Consider the following 23,232-nt stretch of genomic DNA (forward strand, 5'->3'; position numbering starts at 1 on the left):
CTTTTCTCCTCTTTGTCCGAGGGGATTTATAAGCCACCAAAGTCAGAGAGGCTGAGGCAGGATATAAGAGCATGGCTCTAACTAGAGGTCTCAGGGTTGGGAGGGTTGGGGCCGGGGGCAGTGAGGTTAACCAGGGGTGCCCATGTAGTTGTAATTCCTATCTTCAGATGTTTCTGAGTCACCTATTCTTAGGACTTTGGCAGCTCAGCTACATTTATTTATCTTTCATAACTTGAATATCAGTTTTTAAGAAGTCGATCTGCAAACTTTCTTGAGCATGTACTATATGTCAGGCATTCTGCCAGGCAATGGAGATAGAGCAGCAAACAATATAGACATAGTTCCTCCATTAATGGTGCTTTGGTCACATAATAAAGACAGATACTGAACATAAAATTATAAGCCTTCTTAGCAAAAAGGGGCAATAGGAGTATTTAGGAAGGGGATTTAATGTAAACTAGTATGCTCTGATATGTCAGGAAAAGCTTCCTCAGGAAGTGACATTTAAGCTAAGTTCTAAAGATTATGGGTAACATGTACCCTAGAGGAATGGTTTTATTTTTTTTTTTATTTTTTTTTTTTTTTTACCTAGAGGAATGGTTTTAAAAACAAGTATAAGATCCTGTTAGAGAACTAACCAATTTTTATTCCCAGTGGCTATTATACAAGACTTCTAGGAATCTGTGTGAACGTGTGTGTGTGTGTGTGTGTGTGTGTGTGTGTGTGTGTGAGAGAGAGAGAGAGAGAGAGAGAGAAACAGACAGACAGACAGACTCCGCAGCTTGGTTTACATAAAACAAAGGCCTCTGGGTTACCTGTTCTCAGGGAGGGCATCTTGTTTCAATTGAAAATTCTCATTTACAGCAATTTCATGAGCAAGTGTCATGTTTGATAAGTTCCTTGCTGCAGCCATCACTTCGTCAAATGTTACGACCCTGGGAGGGCTTGTTGCTGAAAGAAAAACAAGCCTCAGTTCATGTCATGGAGGAAAAGCTACCATCGAATGAAGCCTCCCGAAGCAAACAGAGTTTAAGTTATTCTAATATATACATTCAGAGTTTTACAAGTTAAGACGACCATATACTAAATTAGGTAGATTTCCCTGCTAATTACTTAAGACTTCAAAAATTCAAAAACTCCTTTGATAGTTTCAGTTACTGTATTAATAATAAATTCTCAAATGTTTTATTTATTTTTTTTAAGATTTTATTTATTTATTCATGAATGACAGAGAGAGAGAGACAGACAGACAGACAGAGGGAGAAGCAGGCTCCATGCAGGAAGCCCAATGTGGGACTCGATCCCGGGTCTCCAGGATCACACTCTGGGCTGCAGGCAGCGCTAAACCGCTGCGCCACAAGGACTGCCCAAATTCTCAAATGTTTTAGAAATTATCTTATTAACATAAGCTATCATAAGTTACTTTTCTTTTATTAAATCATGTCACATTTTAGTACCTCTTGGTATCTGCACTTATTACGCAGTAATATGCAGGAACTTGGTAAGACTACTTTTATTCTGTCATTTGTAACTTTCATTAATTTAAGCAGACAAGATGAAATAACTGATTTTTTTAAAACTACAACTTCTAAAAGTATAGGCAGTATAGCGTAATGTTTAGGTTTAATTCCAATTTCTACTGCTGGTAGATATTATTTGACTTCACTACGGCATAACTTACCTCCTCAGGGCTGTGTTGAGGTGATTAAGTAAAGTAATTTGAGTAAAAAAGAACAAAGTAAGAACTTCATAAATGTAGATAATTAAAATAAAATTAATCTGGTAAGCTGGATAATCTACTCAGTAGGAAGTAGTAAATAAAGAATTATTCTAATTACTTTTTTAAAAAGATTGTATTTATTTATTCATGAGAGACACAGAGAGAGAGGCAGAGACACAGGCAGAGGGAGAAGCAGGCTCCCTGAAGGGAGCCCGATGTGAGACTCAATCCCAGGACCCCAGGATCATGACCTGAACCAAAGGCAGATGCTCAACCACTGAGCAACTCAGGTGTCCCTATTCTAATTACCCCTAAAGATTATTCTAAAAAATTATTCTAATTCTAACAAAGTAAAATCTTTTAAAAATCACTATTGGAATTCTTAGCTTCAATTAATTAAAATCATTGCCTCAAACAACAGTACTGGCTGGCAATATTTTGCTACCTAAAATAATTTTTTAAAGAAGCAGAGGAGAAAGAGAAGGAAGAGGAAGACCATCTAGAAGAGGAGGGGGAGAAAGGGAAAAACGGTGATACATGGAATTAGTGAAACTTCCCCTCTTTAGGATGCCTGTGTCCCCTGTTAGAGGCACCAACCTCATATGTAGTATAAAGAGTGAGAAAAAGCACAGAAAGCTAGGTGGTTGCTAGTCAATTCTTTTCTCAATTCTCTGTGCCATTAAGATTCTTTCAAGAGGGACTCCTGGGTGGCTCAGTGGTCCCCTTTTCATGTTTTAAATGTATATCATGGGTAAATGTTTTAGTTATCATCCTTTTTTTTAAGAGTTATTTATTTATTGGAGCGAGGGGTGTAGGAGTGGGCAGAGGGAGAGAAAATCCTGAAACAGACTCCTCGCGGAGTATGGAGCTCAACAGGGCACAAGCCCCAGGATCCTGAGATCATGACCTGAGCCCAAATCAAGAGTTGGCTGCTTAACTGACAGAGCCACCCAGGCCCACCATGTTTTAGTCATAATTCTAAGTGAGAAGAGTCTATACATATATACATACATATGCCAACATGAAGAATGAATATGGCAAAGTACCACCAGCTTTCATCTTTGGGTGATATTATAGGCAAAGTTTTCTTTTCTCTATACTTATGTAAATTTCCAAATTTTAAAAAATGAGATTATATAGATTTAACATAAACATAAATGAACAAACTTTTTGAAGTGTACATTTGATTATATTAAACATTAGTTGCTTCTTTCTGCACTTGCTTTGTCTAAGGTGTTATATTTCCTATACAAAATGTCAATTAAAAAGCTTAAAATAAAAAGACCAAACATACTTGCTTTACATATCTCTAGCTTCCACACACAAAAAAGGGAAAAGACATCTCCCTCATCATGGCCACCTATTAAAATCTCACACCCCTGGTGTAGTAATTCTCTTCGTGGGCAATTTTCTAGGGTGATTTGCACAACAGGTTTTGAAATCAGCAGGAAACCCTTTAGATTATTTCACTTCCTGCCTGACCCTTGAATTGGGGCAAGCTTCCTTCCGTGTAAATCAGCAATTATCAGAAAAGACCAATTTGAATTTATCCTAGAATATGGCCCAAGAAGTGATCTCAAGAGGGAATGACTTTCCACTACTTGAGAGAAAAGATAGATGGGGTTTAAGGCCCTGATTTATAGTAAAACCAAAGCAGATCAGAGACAGTAATGCAAATTAAAATGGGCAGATGGAAAAAAATAATAATAAAAAAATAAAATGGGCAGATTGTAAACTTTAGTGGCTACTTATTCCTGTCTTTGCAGTGCTATTATGGTACATCTAGAAAGGAGGAATAGTTTGTACTTTGCTCTCATTTATGAGTTTTAAAATCTAACACACATGCCTAGAATCACCCTCTCCCCCCACACGCCCTGCTCCCCCATCAGCTTACAAGCAGGAGAGCTGGATTTGCTGGAAGAGTCGCTTGTAAAGCTCTGCCTGGAGCACTCATAGTCACTGAGTGAAGCCATGCTTTCGGAAAACCGGGAAGAGTCTGAATCGCTTGGCTGGTCCTCACCCACACACTGCTTCTCACCATTGAAGGGCATTCTGTGTCACTGAAGTGTGGGCAAAGAGATAGCACCTGCAGACAAACAGACCCTGCGTCAGCGCTCTGTGGTACTTCACTGGCATCACAGATGGCTTCTTTTAGTGTAGACAGCTTTGCCCACATATGTCACAGTGTTGGAAAGGTCCTAGAAGATAACCTCATCTTTCCCATAGCAGTCAGGCTATTACCAGGCCTTCAAGACTACCTCCCAGAAAAGACACTCCATCGCCCCAAGTGTGAACTTACTCAGGACATACACAGTGTGAACATGGAACAGCTCTCACAATAACAGATCCTTTAAAACTGTGCAAAAGACACACAGGCTCTCTGTTCCTAGGTTTCTAAAACATGGAAAGGGATGTTGACAATGGGGCCTGAGGCCAGACTGCCTAGGTTAGAAGCTCATGTTGTCTTTTGCCATGTGACCTTGGGACAAAAGTCACTAAACCACCTACTTCATGAGTCAAACTGGGCTGAAAGACTAAACTTGCAGGGTTGCTTGAAGATTAAATAGGCTTAATTTTATTAAAGTGCTTAGCACCAAAATGTTAGCTATTTTTTTTTAAGATTTTTACCTATTTATTCATGAAAGACAGAGGGGGGTGGCAGAGGGAGAAGCAGGCTCCATGCAGGGAGCTCAACGGGGGACTCGATCCTGGGTCTCTAGGATCCTGCCCTGGGCTGAATGCAGCGCTAAACCACTCAGCCACCAGGGCTGCCCAAATGTTAGCTATTATTACTGTTCCTATGGCTTTGTTCTAAGTAAAATAGTTTTGAAATCAGCCTCTTTAATTCCTCGTGAGCCTCTTGGGAAAGGAGAAGACTAACTAAAATCTCTGGCTGGCAAGTCTTCAGGTTCTTCTCCATTTTCCTGTGAACTGTCATGATATAAAGAGTAAAGCCTGACACTGGGTTTGCACTTGACGGCTGACTTGGTACTACTATCCCCCAATGAACAAACAGGCACCAAAGATCCTGACTCATGGGTCAGAGATGGGCTCTGGGGACAATGGGACTTACTATGCCATAAAACCAGTCCCTTGACTTTATCTACATCCAGTGCTGTATCTGAGACATTAGACTACCTCCCAGGTATGGGCCCAGTCACCATCTAGAAAGGATATCCTGAGCACACAGGATGTCCCAGCCTGAGCCCAGGAGCCTCAGCCAAGGCCCAAGAGAGAGCTGGCTCTGATAGGTGTGGTGTTAGCTGACACTGAGGGGAACCTGGGCCTGAGGAAGAAGGCACCTCAAATCCTGAACAGACAATAATGACAGAAGGATTCATGGAGTCTCTTTAAACCTGAGCCAGTCCATGCAATGAGATATACAGAGCTTTCAAAGCTACAAACACTTGAAAACACAGCTATGCATAGTATGTCTAGAACTCCTGCGCAGTCTCTTCAATGATTCCTTTCATATTTATTGAGCGCCTACTATGCAGCAGCACCAGGAAAGATAACAGTGAACAAGAGAGACAGGTCGCTACACTGATGGCTCTCAACTCCAGTTACCTACAACTATGTGTGCCTGAGTCTAGAACACAAGAAAAGGGGAAACAAGACATTGCTGAGGAAGCACAAGAAAGGAGAGGCAGGGTGGGACTATGGGGGAATCTTGCCTTTGTTGAGAGAAATGGTGCCATAATTTATCCCTTGGGTGGTCACAGAGACAAAGATGAACCTCAGAGGGACTTATTAAAGGTCAAATGCCCAAGGGCATTTGCCCCTGGCCTCCCCTAAACAACCTTCTTCAGTCCTGCCAATCGCACAAGGGCACCCCTCCTGGGGCCACCACTTCCACAAACAGAAGAAAACCACTAACTAGGAGGCTGAGCAGAGCTGCCAGGAAGCTACCACCGAGAGGTCTACCTTACCCTAGAGTCCCAAGGCCAACCACCACTGACAGAGGCTATAAAATAGCCCTGAACCCTTGCAACCCCAGTGGGGGAAATAACCCCCTTTACCACATGCAAAGCTCTACTTGAGCTTTAACTGTCATCTGCTGGGGAGGAAAGGAATACAGGACAGAAAAAACTGTCAGCTCTAACTCTTTTACTTCCACCAAACCCCAATCCTAAATGGAATACTTGCCCTTCCCTCTAGATTTCTCTCTCGCGCTCTGACAACATTTTATGTCCCACTGAAGGCATCTCTTGAAAATGCTACCTTCCTCAGGAAGCCTTTACTCCCTGGCCAGAGTGAATGACACCCCTCTTTGCACATCTGCAGCACATGTCCTCTACCTCTGGCATAGAGCTGAGTGCCTTGGACAGTTATTTTCCTCCATGGCTACTTCTCTGACTTTTCTTAATAAGGCAGGGACTGTGTCTTGTCCATTGCCAGTGTCAAGTACGTGACAAGTATTCATTTAGTGTCAGGTGAATCAGAATCATTGAATCCCATTTGGTACAGCTTCAACCAGAACATTCGCAAAATGATATCACTACACACTTACAGGGCTGGGACTGCCAAAGTTAAAGCATTGGATCAGAGAATCTACCACTTAAACCTACTTTATTAGGTTTAAGACTCAATATTCCCTGGTCCTGGTCACAGTCTTATTTTAATATCTTAAACCTTGTTTCCATTTTGTTATCTTCCTCTGTCATTCCACCATAACACTATGCTCTGTATGCTCTGCTCTTCGTTTTTCTTCACTTTAGCTGTTTTTCCAAGTAAAGGTGAATAAAAGCTTTCATCCACTGGAACTTATGAACTAGGTTAATAGTTATAACTGTCCATTTCATTTTTCTACTCTAGATGAACAGCACACTTTGTTTGTTCCTTAATTGTGTCTAACAAGGCAGTAAAGTACAAAGATTTAAAAATAAAAGATATAGGGTAGGAGTTAGAAGGCTAGGGTCTAAGGCCTGGATCTGTCATTAATTTGCTGGGTGACTTTATGCACATCACATTGGCTTTCTTCACCTCATTTTTCTGAGCAGGTTGGATCAGCTATAAAGGGTCCCTTTTAGCTAGGAATTGCTAAAGTTCTATAAACTCAGGGTTCCATGAGGCTTCACTAGATGTTCTGAGAAATTAAATGTACTCATCGCAGACATACTTAATAACGTGCAACTATGCTTCTTTCCAATAATTCACTGGAAGTAGAATTTCTGGCACAGGGGATGCAACAGAAAATTTGAAAGCTTCAACATGTTTAGACACTCTTGTTTGATTGGTAGAAGCCTCCATAGCACAACTGGGCTTTAGTGCATCCAACAAGAAACTTTCTTTTGAAGCCCAAATGCCCATTATTACTCTATAAAGAAATTGCCTGTTTCCTCCTCCAGACATACTAATAATACCTAGGGTTGGTGTGAAACTTCATTTAGTCAATACATGTAGAGTGCTTGGAACAGTGTCTGACAGAGAAAACAGGATATAAATCATTGTTATTATTAATATTATTTTCATTTTTCTCTTGTTATTATCGTTTTAGGCATTAAAAACTCTAGGGGGGAGAACCGTTTCACCCCGATGATAAAAATATATTCTCCTACAGATAAACAAGATTGCTAGTTAACCTAGGAAAGTACTCTTGCACTTGTCTGAAATACAAAAGCTGAAAGCAAACAGCCCATCCCAGTGTAAATGGTCATCTGCAAGTTCCTTCACATCTGTTCTTACTTTTCTTGGTCTCGGGTTTCCATATAAGTCATCTGGGGACAAAGCTACTTGACTCAAAAGGCACTGAGGGTAATTAGATGGCTTTAAAAACTACTTTGGATTCTCTCTTAGAACAGTGATAATAAAACCAGTCCCTTTCCTTAAGAAAGGTAATGCTTCTCATACCGACAAACTTAGACCTACTTTAACTTTCGGCCATGGCAGATCACAAGCAAACCACACAACTTTTCAAGAAACATCACATCTCATCCTACCTAGAGGATTTACTTGCTGGCCAAAGGTAAAGGCAAAGGTAAAAACAGTGGATAACTCCAAGCAAAGCCTCCAACACTACAATGGGTCCCCATCAAGGAGAATAATCACATTTTTCATTGCATTCTTTCTCATTTATAAATTCAATATTATATAATTCTTTCCAAGACCAATGACTGGGATGCAGCTGACATTTATTGTTGAATGAATGGCAATATGACCACTGACATTTTAGAGAGGAGGAAATGGATACAGAGATCCGAAGGGGACACTGCCTTCTTCCCATGTCCCATGTCAGATGGTGGGGAGATGGGTTTTTAATTCGCTGGTCAATTCCTTAGCCTGTGTCCACACTACCAACTTTACTTCTTTATTTCCTTTCCATGGCAAATTCATTTGCAAATGGTCCAGCATGGGTTCAGAATTACAAAGGTCCACCAGTAACAATGTATATGTCCATGAAACAGTAAGAACCCTGGCTCTGGAGTCAGGTCAACTGGGTTCTTGATCCTGACTCTTGATATTTACTGAGTGGAGAAAGGGAACTTAGTCATTTGTAAAATGGGGCTAATAATAGTATCTATGTCATAGAATTGTGAAGATTAACTGAAATAGTCTATGTCAAGTATTTAAGCTCCTTGTAAAAGCTTATTTTGAAAATGACAGATTTTCAATTATTATTTTATTCTTACTAAAAGAAATCATGATTTCCAAACATGTCAATGTCATAAAAACAAAGGAAGCCTGAGGACATGTTCCAGATGAAAAGAGACCTAACAGCTGAGTGCAACAGATGATCCCTGACTGGATCCTGTACCAGAGGGGGAAAAATGCTATTATTGAGTCAACTGACAGCATTGTTATAATACTTAAATCTACGGTCTGTATTACAATGTTAAATTTACTAAAGTTGATAAATGTACTGTGATTACATATTTAGGAATAAAGGGCCATAATGTATGCAGATTTCTCTAAAATAATTTAATGAGAAAAAGAGAAAACAATAAAGCATATAGAGCAAAATGTTAACAGGTGAATATGAGTAAAAGGTAGACAATAAGGACTTCTTTGCACTGTTCTTACAACTTTTTCTGTAAGTTTGAAATTATTTCCAAGCAAAAGATTAAAAGAAAAGTACTAAACCAAAATTTCAAATCTAATTCAGAATGGTCTGGGCTCCTGCAATTTTTAGATTTTGACCGTTCCCATTGAAGAGATAGCTTAGATATTGCTCTATGACAAAAGCTCTTCTAGACAGTCAGACTTGTCCCAATGTCCTTCTTGAACAGTGTCTAGAAAATAAAACAGGAAATAGGCCAGAGCCTTTCAGAAGAGGCAAATAAATCATCCCTCTTAAGAGTTCATCTCCAGGTGGTTTCCCTTTTCTTAAGAGGCTTCTTGGCAATGGTTTATATTCCTCTGTGATTTGGCCTCTGCTCACACCATCCTGTGCCACTCTCCCCCTAACCCTTCCGCTACAGACATAATGGCTTTCTTCAGGTTACTCAGATATGCCAAACTTCCCACTTTGGAGCACATGCACCTGCTCTCCTCTCCCCTAGCACGTTCTTCTTTCTGATCTCCCTGGGATGGGCTCCTTGTTGTCATTTGGGTTCAAAATTAAATGTTACAACTTCCAAGTGACCTTCCCTGATAACCTCACTCCATCTAAACTAGCCATCTAGAGCTGAGAACACTTCCTGGGATAGAGGGAAGCCCAAAGAGTATCACTGAAGAACAAATCAAGCCACATTCCTATTCATATTGTAACCTGGGGTTTCCTTCTTCCTTTCCCACTCATATTGCTCATATTCCCATAATGCAGTCACTTAAAGTACTACGGTTGCTGTTTATGTATCTGACTCCCCACTAAATATTAAGCTGTTTGTGGGAAGGGCCATGTCTCTGCTAATTCCCAGTGCCTACCTCAACACACTTCCCAGGCACAGATAATTCAAACCAGCAAAGAATCACAGTTTGTAGAGCTCAAAGAACTGTTTACATTGTGTCTTTCCACTTTCTTAATGTTCACTGATAGTAAATAAAAACAATTAGAGCTAATATTTACTGTATATTTATTATGTCCCACCACCCCCCCATAAGTGCTTTAAGTATTTTATCTCCTTGAATCTTCATTATAATCTTGTTAGCTGAGGTACTGCTATTATCCTCACTTTGTAGATAAGAACCTGAGGTTCAGAGAGGTTAAATTACTTGCCCTACGGTTCACAGCAGTGGCTGAAGAAAATCTGAAATCCAGGGCATGGATCCCTAAGGTCCCACGCTTTCTACTATTTTAGGATGGCTGGAGAAAATTTGGTGTGCTGCTCATCCTTTCCACTCTCAGTCTGCCAAATCGATCTACCCAAAACCACGTGGATACTTGCATATGTGGTAACAAGCTGACCTTACCCCAGGGTGGCTGCTCAAAGTACTATACCATGAAGGGCATCACTGAAAGAGTCTATCATCCAAAATAATTCTCAACCACCCCACTAGAGTAAATGAAAATCCTCTATCAGGGAGCCATTCCTTAAGCACTGCACGATCTCTAGTTAAAACCCACATATTATCAAAAGTCTTAACTGCTTACAATCAGTATCAAAAACATCTTGAGGTGAATTATTCAGATTTTCCAGCAATGTCCTGTTTAAGGAATGGAACTCTTCCAGCTAAGGTTGGGTCATGGAAATGAGAAAATTCAAGGAATATCTAGTGGGTGTCATCCTTGAAGACCAGATCAAGGTCACACGCAAAGACAAGCATTCAAATACATGTAGTAAAGGACAAGGAGTCAGAGGTGTAAGACTGGGCTCTGAAGAAAAAAAAATTGTAGATGGTGTGGAAAATCCTCGTCTTCCACGAAATGCTGCTTTAGAACCTGTCCCAAACAGCAGTACTAAAAATTTATTCATATGCAGCAAGGCATAAACCACAGAGCAGAGAGATAGGCTCCAGCTCCATTCAGCTAAAGAATACTGGTCTTCATCAAATTAGAGCCAACAAAGAGCTAGATAAAGGCCAACAAGCCAGTCATTGTCTGAGAAAGCAGATGTTCATGCAACACATAACATTACAGCATCAGGGAGAAGGATTTCTAGGCACTTTTCACACTTGGAAACACTTCTCCTCCCACCCCTGGCTGGCCTATTTTAGTACCTGTGCTTCCTCCTCTGGGGGCCTCAACTCCTCACAAAATGGCACTGAAGCTGCTTCCACACATGACTGGGTATCTTCAGCCCTGGGCCACCTCAAGTGGGGCCACCTCCACGGGCTGCCAGAGTGATGTATGAAATCCCTGGAGGCAAGAGGACACAGCAAACAGGGAGCCGCCTAAAGTGGGAACCACTGCGATAACCTCATTATGGTCGCGGCAGGTGGCAAAGAGCAGGGTCTCTGGCTGGGCTGGAGATCATGGGACCACAGGGATCTTGGGGGCTGAGGGCAGTGGGGACAAGGACAACTTGTCTGGTTTCTCAAGGTTAACGTAACAGGACAACCACCTAAGACCATTATTTGCCAAACTTCTAGTCATTTGGGTACCACTGTTCACGCCTGTTTCCACATCTCCACCCTCATCTATAACCTAATTTATCGATCACCTCTATCTCGACTAGATTTTTGCATTTAAATGCATTGATTTTAAAAGTTTTGTATCATCGTGAAATCGCTGGTCTAATGCAAGTGTCCCCCAATACTAACCAAAACGCAGAACCCTGTTCGTCCACGTGCCACCTCAAAGCAGCGCTGTTACCCCGAGTGGTGCCACCCAGAGGAGCAGTTCTGGGCCGCTCAAGCCACCCCGAGAGGTCAGGCGTTCGAGCTCGGGGCCCGACCCGCCTCGGCTCCGGGGACGCACCAGCAGGCGGTGCCCCCGTCCCTCCGGCCGCCCCTCCCTCCAGCAGCACGTTTCCTGTCAAAACAAACCCTTGGGGGAGGGGACGGCGGAGGCCGAGCCCAGTGCCCGGGAAACCCCGGCAACAAACCCAAACACACGCTTCGGGCCGCGCCCGGCGCCCCCCGCGGCCCGGCCCGCCCACCCCCGCTGGGCCGGGGGTCGCCGGCGGGAGGGGCGCCCTCTCGGGGCCCGGAGGGCGGGGAGCCGCTCGCGGCGCGGTCGCTGGCCCGAGTCCAGCAGGATGCAAACCGCGGCCGAGAGGCGCGACCCCGCCGCCTCCGGGGCCCGAAGCCCGCGGCCACCCCGACACCCGCCGCGGCCACTCGGTGCCCGCGCCCCGTTCCCACGCGGGACGGCGGTTCGAGGTCAGTCAAGGAGACGGGGGAGCAAGAAGCGGGGCTTTAACGCCCCCGGCACCGGAGTCCCACGACAGAGTTCCGAGGTGGGTGGAGGGAGGCCCCCGGGCCGCCCCGGGGCGAGGCGTCGGGCTCCACTGGCCCGGGCCGGTCACCTCGGAGCCGGCGACCCCCTCCCCGATGGATACGCACCGGGTCCGGCGCGGAGGCAGGCGGAGGACACAGGCGACTAGAGTGAGGCCGGGTCGGGGGTCCTCGGGGGTCCCCTCACGAGCACCGCGCAGCACCTCGAAAACTCACCGGCCCAACAACCCCCAGCCTCCCAGCAACCCCCCCGCCGGGCCCCACGCGGTATTTAAAGGGCCGGGAGGGACTCCGAGGAGGCAGCCACGGCGTAGCCGCGGGACCGGCGGGCGGGGGGAGGCGGCCCGCGGGACGGGAGAAATCCGGGTCACCCTCGGCTCCGACAGCAGCGCTCTGGCAGATTTGACCTACTGCAGAGCAGCTGTCCTCATGTGCGGGTGGAAGACGCCGGGGAGAGCTCGGATTGACGGCGTCCTGCATGCGAGGGGAAGCCGTCCCCCCCGCAGGCTTCGAGTGGTGCGGTCCGGGGCCTGCTAGGGGCGGGGAGGAAAGTGTTTACGGAACTGGAGCGGCCGTGCGGCTGGAGCGCCCGGCGATGGAGGCGGGGCTGTCGGGGCTGGGGGGCGGAGCCGAGCCTGGGCGGCCAGGGGGCGGGGCGGGGCGGCCAGGGGGCGGGGCCGGGCGGCCAGGGGGCGGGGCCGGGCGGCCAGGGGGCGGGGCCGGGCGGCCAGGGGGCGGGGCCGGGCGGCCAGGGGGCGGGGCCGGGCGGCCAGGGGGCGGGGCCGGGCGGCCAGGGGGCGGGGCCGGGCTGCGCGCGAATCCGCTGGTGGCCGCGCTCGCGGAGCTCGGGGCTGGCGTGAGCGTGCGGGGCGCCCCGGCGTGGGTGGTGTACACACTCCGGGGCTGCGGGTGGAACTTCTGCTCCCCGAGCACCCCTCATCTAGGCGGGGCGATCCAAATTGGGTGCCCAACATCACCGCGTCCGCACAGACACTCACAGCCCAACATGCAGGAGGGCAGGTGCGTTCCCACGCGCGTCAGCAACCGACCTGGTCACCCACGTTTGTGTCTGCGCCTCCACGTAAACACCGGCCCAGATTTGCATATGCCTGGACTGAAAGATTAGCTCCTGGGAGTCGCACCCACACAGGCTCTCTGAAGGCGTCGACTTCAAACATGGTGTGCATGCAAAAGATAACACATCTCACTTCCTCTAGAGTTCTTGGCAGCACCTCTCTCCTGGAGAAGTGTCGACAGTGGTTAATGTAAATAAGCAGTCCCAGGGCGGGTTCTGTTCAGCTCTTGTGGGCGTGCTTCAGGATGTACAGAAACACCATTCCCCTCAACCGCACACATAAAAACCACTATATTTTCTGTACACTGGCATTATTTGGGGGAAAGTTTCATGCAGGACTGTAAGTGGATTTTGTACAGGCTGAAGTATTTCTATTTCGTGCTGAAATCATGTCTGAATTGTGGAGGCAAAATTGGTTCTAGAAAAAAAAAAAAAAAAAAAAAAAACCAGGCAGGCAACATTTTAAAGGAGAATAGAAAGCCAGTTATCCTGGATGAAATAATTTGGTATTGCAACATGGACTTGTTTTGGGTTCAGCCCTGGCTCTGACATTAATGACCCATCGGATCTTGGTTGATGGATAACAGTGATAACTATCTCATTGGGTAAGGTGAGGATGGAATGAGATAAATCATCTGAAGTGCTTAGAGCTATACACAGTAAACACTAGTCAGGGTTAGTTATTGAAACTATTAGGCAAATCACTCTGAACAAACATGCCTGGTGATCTCTATAAATTTGTATTTATGTCTCCTTATGCCCTCTATCCTCCTTTCTAAAAAGTACAACTTGATACAAACCAAGAGATTAAGGATAAACTGCTGTTGCCACCCATAGGTTCTTTCCTTGTTTATATTATTTGTTGGAATCAGCACTCAGGGTAACAGAAGCCTCCAATTTCAATTCTTGCCAAATAACAACCACCACTCAACAACTGCTGTCACCACCCTAAAAACTCCACAACAGAAAGATTAACCAAAAATATCCCCCCCCCCCAACTTTTAGACATTGTGACAATGACACATTGCAGCTTTGCTTCTTTTTTGTTAGCTTTATAGGCACTTGTTAAGTATTGTTTTTGTGTTATTACATAACTTGGAACAGGTGAGCATGAGTCAGGAAAGTTATCCAGTCTACCTGAATGACCAGTGGCCTGACCCTAGGCATGGCACTTATTTCAAAGCTCAAATATGTATCTCTCAAAGCCACAATGAAGCAATTTTTTTTTTTCAAATCAGATGATTCAAGTTTCAGCATGTGCTGGGGTGAGAACCTTAAGGTGGAAGAGGTGGGATAACATCAGAGACCCAAGCTGGGGAGAGAAAATAACCCTGGAAACACAATCTACTCTTACTTTGACATTAAATTAACTTGCTATCTGGAAACCTTTTGGTCAATTACCTGACCAACCACCCTCAGTCTGGCTTGTATATATAAAAGCCACTTTGAAAAAATATAGTACCATAAAATATTAGGCAATTCCCTTAAAAACGAGCCTTGAATCACGTTCTTGCTCAGAGAGCTCAAGCAGTCATAGAATAAAATCCTCCTTGCTCAAATATGTTGACAACCTTCTGGAAAAAAAAAAATGTCTAAAAGGCGATCTCTTTGGTAAGTAAGCTTCTAAAAATTATTTTCACACCGAATTTTTCTAACTTGGCTCTTTGAACCACTTAGAAAATTCAGAGTAATGCAGTTTGTTTGCCACCTATAAATTACATAATAGTCTAAATTTATTCTACTGCCTTTGGCACATACATGACTTAAGGGCTGATCAAAATTATTGCTAGCTGAAGAAATAGAAATACTTATTTTCTCTTTACACATTTTAAATCTGAGTTTTAAATTGTAATGAGTCCTTGAAAAAAATCAGAAGATCCGCAAATGTAATTTTAATATGAATTTGCAACTTCTTAACTTTCTTAACATTTAACTTCAATAGTGGAGTTGCAACTTGTACTGATTTAGCATAATGTAAATTCAATTGTATATACTCAGATGGGACAGGGTGCAGGGAGCACAACAGAATAATTTAAAGACTGGCAGTGATTTTGCCCCCAGCTCTCTCTATGGGAGTTGTGAGGTTTCTCTTCCTGAGTTGATCTCAGTTCTCAGACTTCTCATTTTGCCTCAAGCTTCTTACCCAGGGCTGGCTTCATGGGTGTGCATGAGGCCCTACACTTGGAAGAGCCATACCCTCAGTTTAAGGCTCTGCTGCTACCATCTTGAAATTCGTCATAATTTTTCAATAAAGAGCCCAATTTTTATTTTGCACTGGATCTTGAAAATTATGTAGCTGGTCCTGATCTCTCCACAAAGCACATCAGTCTAGAGTTTAAAGGTACTTATTTTCCCTTCACCTGTTCAAATCACTTATTTTATCTAGTGCTTTGTTGAAGAATCATATCTCTGTCAGGGCACCTGGGTGGCTCAGTTGGTTAAGCGTCTGCCCTTGGCTCAGGTCGTAATCCTGGAGTACCAGGATCAGGCCTCACATTGGGCTCCCTGCTCAGCGGGGAGTCTGCTTCTCCCTCTTCCCCTCCCTCGCCCCTCTCTTGTTCTCTCTCTCTCTCTCTCCCTCTCTCTCTTTCCCTCCCTCCCTCTCAAATAAATAAATAAAATCTTAAAAAGAAAAAAAAAAAACGTGTGTTTCCATGTCATAGGCAAAAACAAAACAAACCAAAACAAAACTGGGTCTATCTCACATCTTATGACCCATCAAAGGACCTTCCAAAGATAATTTTAACTGCATGTGATTTTGGCCTTATGTTCTCCCTTTGGAAACTAATCCCTCACATAAGATAATGACTTCACTGTAGTAGAAACATTGATACATGGAATATCACCTTTTTTTTTTTTATCTCTAGGGGCTAGGAAGGCCAAAAAAGCAGTAAGGGTTGGGGGGAAAGACAATAGAAAGTAGGAGGTAGGGGGGCACCTGGGTGGCTCAGTGGTTGAGCATCTGCCTTTGGCTCAGGGCTTGATCCCAGGGTCCTGGGATTTAGTCCTGCATTGGGCTCCCTGCAGGAAGCCTGCTTCTCCTTCTGCCTGTGTCTCTCTGCCTCTCTCTGTGTGTCTCTCCTGAATAAAAAATAAAATATTAAAAAAAGAAAGAAGGAGAAGGTAGAAAAAAAATTAAGCTAAAACAAGCTAGGTAATTGGTAACTAAATGTTCAAAATTTGACCTACCTTCTCATCAGCTTTTGTCATTCTTTTCTTTTGGTCTTGAAGACAAAGGAGATTTAGATCATTGACCAGTTTTGACCATTTATCAAAATGTTGAGGCTTGATCAAGTTTCCAAAGCACTAGACCCAGTTTTCCCCCTGCCTTCTCTGAACTGAATTAGCATAAAATTGGAGGTGACTTCTCATTGCAGTTGCCTGTACCTTCACATCTAGATACAGACCCAGACCCTCTTTCCTCACATGCTAAAGGGAAAAATGTTTTTAGAATCCACCCATCCCTTTCACCGTCCATGGGCCCCCTCCACTTACCTGGAAACCACTGTTGTTCCCTGGAAAGCAAAGAGAGTGGGACCAGGAGTGCAGGCAAGGCTGGGCAGGAAGTGGGAGGGGCCAAGGAGACGTGATGCTCTAAAGTGCACTATGAGAAACCAAAGAGGTGTTGGCACAGAGCCCTGGCCAGACAGTCACTCTCTCTACCCGACCTCTGGGGCCAGCAGGTGGTCATTTTCTAAATACCTGCCTAGTCCGTCCAACCACGGATGAACATTTATGCCCTCACTTTAAAAATCCATTGCAATATCCAGTGGAGTACAGGAAGAAATAAAGGAAAGTTTTAAGAAATGTGACTTTTCAGATAGGCTGTTTAACACAAAAATATGAGTTACAGAACAATGATTGTTGGGTGATACCGTGTCTGCTTAAGGGAGAGCTTGATGAGAGAGCATATGTGTGTGTGCTCTGTGTTTATAAAATGTATAGAAATGGACTAAAAAGTTACCCTCCAAACTCTTTAAGAGGTAGAGTGGGAGATGTTCCTGATTTATTCTATATATATACTAATGGCCTATTCCTTTTACAGGGAGAATGTATTTCAATTTCATTATTCGTATATTACTCTGTAACTCACACTGCCGTACAATGGAGCACTCTCATGATTGTTTGTCCTCTTAAATATACCTTAGTGGTAGTGGGCTATTAACACTGCACGGTAAATAGCTTTCCCATCTTCTTTTTATTCATATTTTTAAAAGTCATGGTAATCAATGGAACTTTTCATATAAACCATAGAAAGGAATCGATTTGCAAAAGGTCCATCACTACAGTATGTCAAAATTATTTCTGCTGGAAAAGTAAAAATTATTACTTTTTTAGGTTGTTTCCTTCAAGTCCAACTCTTAGACAACATAGGTGCCTGGAGTTTACTTTCATTTAAAATACATGTTGTGCCCCAACATACCACCACTAAGGGTTTCCTTCTTTTGGTAATAAATGGGACAGGAATTCTTTCTCAAAATGGTATGAGTCTTGAATAATTTTATTACCTTTGGAGGATGAAAAGTTGAGAGCCCCGAACAGTCAGAACAAAGCTACAGTCTGTACAGTAGCTTTGACCCGAGTTGCTGTGTGTTCTAGTGGAAGGTATTATATGAGGGCACTGAGGTTTATGACTGACCAAAGTGATATTCAGTGACTCATTGAACTGGCAGGTCAAGAATAGAAACCAGAACTCATTTGATGGCTACTCTACAAATGCACGCGCACATGCACACACTCATACATGCTCGCGGTGTCACATGCAACGTATCACCCATTAGTAGCATAATTATCTAATTTCCATAACAATCTGTCAACAAGCATACCAGCACTATATCAACTAAGCACTCATGGTATTTATAAGCACATTCCATTACATTACTCTGGAAGGGTGCTTGTGTCTTCCAGGAAGTGAGGAGAATGGATTGCTGCCAGCTCTCCTAAAATAGGAAGCCGTTTATGTTTTTCTCTCATATATATATGAAGCAGTCAGAGAAAGGGGAAAAAAAGCAAATTCTGCTGCAAGAAAATCTGGAGTAAAGAACAGTTACAAAGCATTTCTGGCCAATTCCCTGAGACGCATGCTTGGCCGTGACATTGTTTATGTTACAAGTGCACCTGCATGTACATACTCAGCAAATCCTGAACAGCTGAATACAACAGAATTGTGCACACGTGAATATTAATGCTCAAACTGAAGTCTTCATTTAAACGGTGGCTACTGTGGTTATATTTCTAAGTTAAAACTTTTTAAAAATTTACAAGTTTATGTAGATCAAAACTCTCTTTTATAAAAAAAAATTATTTATTTATTCATGAGAGACACTCAGAGAGGGGCAGAGACACAGAGGGAGAAGCAGGCTCCCTGCAGGGAGCCCGATGTGGGACTCGATCCCAGGACCCCAGGATCACACCCTGAGCCAAAGGCAGACGCACCCAACCGCTGAGCCACCCAGGTGTCCCAAGATCAAAACTTTCAAAGAGCAAATCAATTAACATACATATATAAAAAGCAAATGTAGAATGGTAGAAGGTGTGCTTTGGATTCAGGCAGACCAGAGGGCTTATAGCCATGTCCTAGCACTCGTTATACAAATGCCTTTATCTTCACAGGTGTAAAATGGGGATGATGACATTGTGGGGGCCATTTGTCATTTTGGTGGCCCAGCTTCTCAAATGGTAGTCCAAATGGCAGATCATCCCTGTGGAATGGTCTTAGGTATAGGTGACTTCCTTCAGTTCTTTCCCAAGCCTAGTTTTTCAGCCGTCATCTAAATTCCATGAACTACCCCAGAGCACTTGGTATGTCTATTCAAAGTAGGTGTCTATTATTTGCCACTAGGCTTCTTTACTAGAACAAATACCCCTCCCCAACTAGTTTATTGGAGAATTAAAAGAGATACTATGTATAAGGAGTTGAGTGGAGTACCAGGTACATTGTATGGACCAATAAATCACAGTTATTCTTATTGTACTCTTGTTATTTACTGACATAATCTTTACAGTGTCAATTGGTGCTGAGCAACTTAAATGTCTGTGACATGTGATAATTTAATATGATGCCAAGGCACAAACAAATCTGATCCATCAAGTTGGTGGTACAGGAGCCATTTACTTAGCTAATGAGTGAGCCTAACAGATCGCCCAATATTTATATATTAATGTGAATATTGCTATTCTCTACTCATCAGACCAGTCAGTCAAGATCCATTCAGAAAAATAATAGGCTGTTCCACTTAGTTCAATTGAGAGAATCCAATAGGCAAAGACATTATACCCAGGAAGAGCTCTTACAGGATGGCCAAACAACCCAGATTATAGAATCAGTGGGAAGCTACTTCTTTCCCTAGAGCTGAAGGAACAAAGGGACAAAAGCAGAGCCTGAGAGTCAGGACTGTCCAGTAGGAGGTGAAGAGATGAACGTAGAACCCCTGGGGAGATAAGCCACCACTGGAGAAGTTTGCTCAACGTGTGGCGTGGCAGTTGTGGGTTGAGGGGAGGAACAGAAGGGACAGGAGTGGTGGCTTCTCCCTTCTTCCCATCCTCCTGTCTCCCTCCAGGGCCACCCATTAACCAAACCCAGCCTGAAGCCAGTTCAAAAGGGAAGCTGGGAAATGTAATATCCAGAGTTCAGTCCTCCCTGAAGACATAGCAGGGCAGGGGAAGGGAAGAGAAAGGGTGTCTGACAACAAACACAAGCGGAGAAGGAGCTAGACAACAAATATGGTAAATTTCATTAAGGGTAAGAAGGGATTGTTTATATTTTTAAAAGTTATGTCTGATGGCATTTTATCAGGAGAACTACATTCTAGATTGGTATTTGCTGATGGGGCACTCAAGAAATAGCCCAGGATTCAATTTCATAAAGCTACATTTTAGTGGGAGAGCTGTTATCATACCTAGTGGAGTCTTGCATGTGTGAGTCACTCAGCAAATGCTTATTTTATAAACAATTCTATAAATGAGGGATGCCTAGGTGGCTCAGTGGATGAGCGTCTGCCTTTGGCTCAGGGCATGATCCCGGGGTCCTGGGATCAAGTCTTGCATCAGGGGAGCCTGCTTCTCCCTCTGCCTGTGTCTCTGCCTCTCTCTGTGTGTCTCTCATAAATAAATAAATAAATAAATAAATAAATAAATAAATAAATAAATAAAATCTTTAAAAAAATTTTTTTAATTCTATAAATGAATAAAGACTATATTGGTTAAAACACCTCACCCCATCACCATTGTGAATATTGCTACTGATAAGAATGAAAGGTGAAAATAAGGACCATCACTGATATTTTAATTTAAGAGAAGGATGAAAGAGCCAATAAAAAGTGTGCTAGAATTGGAATCTGGTTCTCCACTTTTACATGTTCGATTTAATTTTTTAAAATGTATTTGAGAGAGCATGTGCAGTGGGGGGTGGGAGCAGCAGAGGGAAAGAGGGAGACAGTCTTAAGTAGACTCAGTGCTGAGTGCAGCGCCTGACTCAAGGCTCAACTTCACAATCCTGAGATCATGACCTGAGTCTGAAATCAAGAGCCAGACACTTAACCAACTGAGCCACCTAGGCGCCCCATTTTTAATTTAATTTTAAGAAATACTTATTGTGGGCTTATTATGTGGTGGATACCAACAGATGCAAGGAAAATATCAATGATCAAGAAACCATGATTTTTACCCTTGTGGAACTCACAGTCTAGTGAGAAGATAGGCAAATAAGTGGGCTATTTTACTACTATATGACAAATGCTATGGTGGCTAGCAGCACAGACACAGAGTCAAACAGGCAGATCAAGTTTCTAATGCCTGCTTTGTCATGAGCTGAGTGTTTGGGGGTTAAGCTAAACTTCAGTTTCATCTGGAAAATGGGTGAGTAGTAATACCTTCTTAATATCACACGCATGAGAAAATATATGTGCCTGACACAGCTGGTGCTCAGTAAAGCTTAACAATTGTTTTATCATTATTATTAGTTAATAATAATAATGTATACTGTATTATATTAAGAAAAATTTCCCCGAAACTTGGGTATTCATCCAAACATGGTCCAAAAACTTGGAAATAGGCAAAAAAGATTACCGGATGTCTTTTCGGTGTAGTGCTGTGTAGTGTGCCATACGGCAGCAGACCCATTCAAGGATTAAATAATTCACTAAGACTCTGTACCTTTGTTGGACTTCCTATTTACTATTGGTTCAGATATTTTACAGTTTTGGAAAGGTAGATGTTAATTTATTGAAAACTTATAATACCACAGATGCTTCTTGTCTATTACCAATACAAATGAAATGAAATTCTGTTCTGCAGGGAAGATAACCCCACAGGTTACTGTTTGTTGACCTATAAGATATTAGCCACTTTTGTAACTAACCCGGTCATCTTATTCTAAGATTTAAAAAAAATGCTTTTGTGTTGGGCTGTATAAACCTCCGTTGCTCAAATGCTCCTTAAACTGGTTTTATCATTTTCCTGGCTACCCTTTTAATTGATAAAATGAGTACTTTTTAAAACCTGTGTTGGTGTTCTTTTATAGAGTCATGTTTTCACTTATTGAAAAATATCCCTTCACTAATAGAGGTCAATCCAAGCTGTAGCGGAGGAACACACAATGCAGACCCTGAGGACCAGGTAGTGTTTCCCAGAGAGAGTGGCATCTAAGGAGAGACAGGGATAAAAAGTTAACTCAATTGATTAGATGCAAGCTTATCGATACAGTATTTGGGTTAAATTTATTGTAGAAAACTGTGGTTGAAGTTAGCCTAACTGACATGGGAGAAACTTGGCACTGTTTAGCCAAAAATCTGGGTTGACTTAAACTGTTTCAGTGCTGTTTTTACATTTTTCAAAAATAGCAGTAAATTGCTCACTTGGGTACCCCATGCAGACTGGGAGGTTCATGATTTCTGCTATATGAGGTGAGAAGTTCACTACATTTTCTAGATCTAGGCAGACAGTGCTAAGAGATTTCCTCGGGGGCCCAGAACTAAAAAAGTAAGCTTGGGGTAGAGGGCATTGCAATGAGCGGGCTTCAGCCCACAGATATATTGTCAGAATTTGCATGCCACAGACCCTGGGTGTTATCTGTGGCCTACTTCATTCATTTGAATGGTTCACGGGCCCTAGGCATTTATGCTACCTCCATGAAGAAAACAAGGGCCTTTAGCAACATTTTCACCAGAGAATTCTGCTAAGCACCACTAGATAGAAAATCAGACTTCAGGCAAGCTTTGAAAGCATGTATCAATCACACATGCCCTGTAACAATTTTATTACATGAAAGTCATTCATTTCAGGCCATGAGTTCCTTGGGTTTAAGGACCATGTCCAATTCATCTTCACAACAAGCAGTTTGATTGTGCAGGTGCTCAACTAGGATGCTCATCCCACGTTGCCTGACTGAACTGCCTGGAGTTTGAGGTATTCTTTTCCATTAACAGGAAAGGTCGTGCCCAAATTCAAGCACCTTGGGTCAAGCTGGGCTGCTAGTGTTCTTTGGTGTTCCTCTCAACAGCCACGTCTAACTCACAGGCTGCCTGGTAGCCATGGCTGGAAGCACCGTGTTTCTTCTGGGCATGGTCATTGCCAGGCTGTGCCCTCATCCAAGTGTACCTCTCTGCAGATGCCAAGAGAACCGGAGGTACTTCTGCTACGCACTGAAGCCCACAGTGAGCAATGCTGATATATGCCCCAAACCCACTGTCAGACAACAATTGTGTCTTTACATTACTCTATACTCTTTTACACAGCACCCATCACTGTGTAATGTGTATGCAGCACGTGCATGCACTCAGTGCTGTGCAGACCAATCAATAAGATGACCTTACAGGCAGAACTAAATATTGGTTGGGAGGGCATAAAGCTAGTTGACAAGACCTCAGTGATTAGGAGAAAAAAATTAACTCTGATGAACTTTAAATAGAACAGTTCTTTTCTTCTTTTTGCTTTGCTTGAAAGCCAGGAAATATTCAAGTTAATCAGAGGGATCAGAGAGCTAATTGTGAAATTGAAGAAGGAAGCATATTCCATTATGTCTGTTTAAATTGGAAACAGATCTGGTTGTCCTGTTCAGAAGAACAGATGCTATGTAAGAGCTGAATGTAGAGGTTCTTGAGGAAAATCTAGATAGGTTTTCTGGAGCAAGGATAAGCTGAAACAAATTCTAGGCAAACCAAGA

At 43.2% G+C, this 23,232-nt stretch overlaps 1 protein-coding gene and 1 long non-coding RNA gene across 7 annotated transcripts in view; one reads left to right on the top strand and one right to left on the bottom strand.

Annotated features, from left to right (window-relative positions):
- Window positions 1-12,429, bottom strand: part of TCP11L2 (t-complex 11 like 2) — a 38,604-nt gene extending 26,175 nt beyond the window's left edge. Inside the window, exons 1-4 of one of the 4 annotated variants that reach the window (XM_038550797.1) lie at window positions 12,104-12,413; window positions 10,817-10,955; window positions 3,615-3,806; window positions 816-951 (exon numbers count right to left, since the gene is read on the bottom strand). In XM_038550797.1, the coding sequence (XP_038406725.1) occupies window positions 816-951; window positions 3,615-3,771 (293 nt within the window). In that variant the 5' untranslated portion in view covers window positions 3,772-3,806; window positions 10,817-10,955; window positions 12,104-12,413. Of the gene's footprint in view, window positions 1-815; window positions 952-3,614; window positions 3,807-10,816; window positions 10,956-11,359; window positions 11,507-12,103 lie in introns of those variants that run through there. The other 3 variants (XM_038550796.1, XM_038550798.1, XM_038550799.1) reach the window with 3 other exon arrangements.
- Window positions 11,867-23,232, top strand: part of LOC111097677 — a 32,376-nt gene continuing 21,010 nt past the window's right edge. For 2 of the 3 annotated variants that reach the window (XR_005365693.1, XR_005365692.1), the window contains exon 1: window positions 11,867-11,997. This is a non-coding gene — a long non-coding RNA (uncharacterized LOC111097677). Of the gene's footprint in view, window positions 11,998-22,510; window positions 22,696-23,232 lie in introns of those variants that run through there. The other variant, XR_005365694.1, reaches the window with a different exon arrangement.

This window comes from Canis lupus, chromosome 10, assembly GCF_011100685.1.
Source record: "Canis lupus familiaris isolate Mischka breed German Shepherd chromosome 10, alternate assembly UU_Cfam_GSD_1.0, whole genome shotgun sequence".
Taxonomy (NCBI): Eukaryota; Metazoa; Chordata; class Mammalia; order Carnivora; family Canidae; genus Canis; species Canis lupus.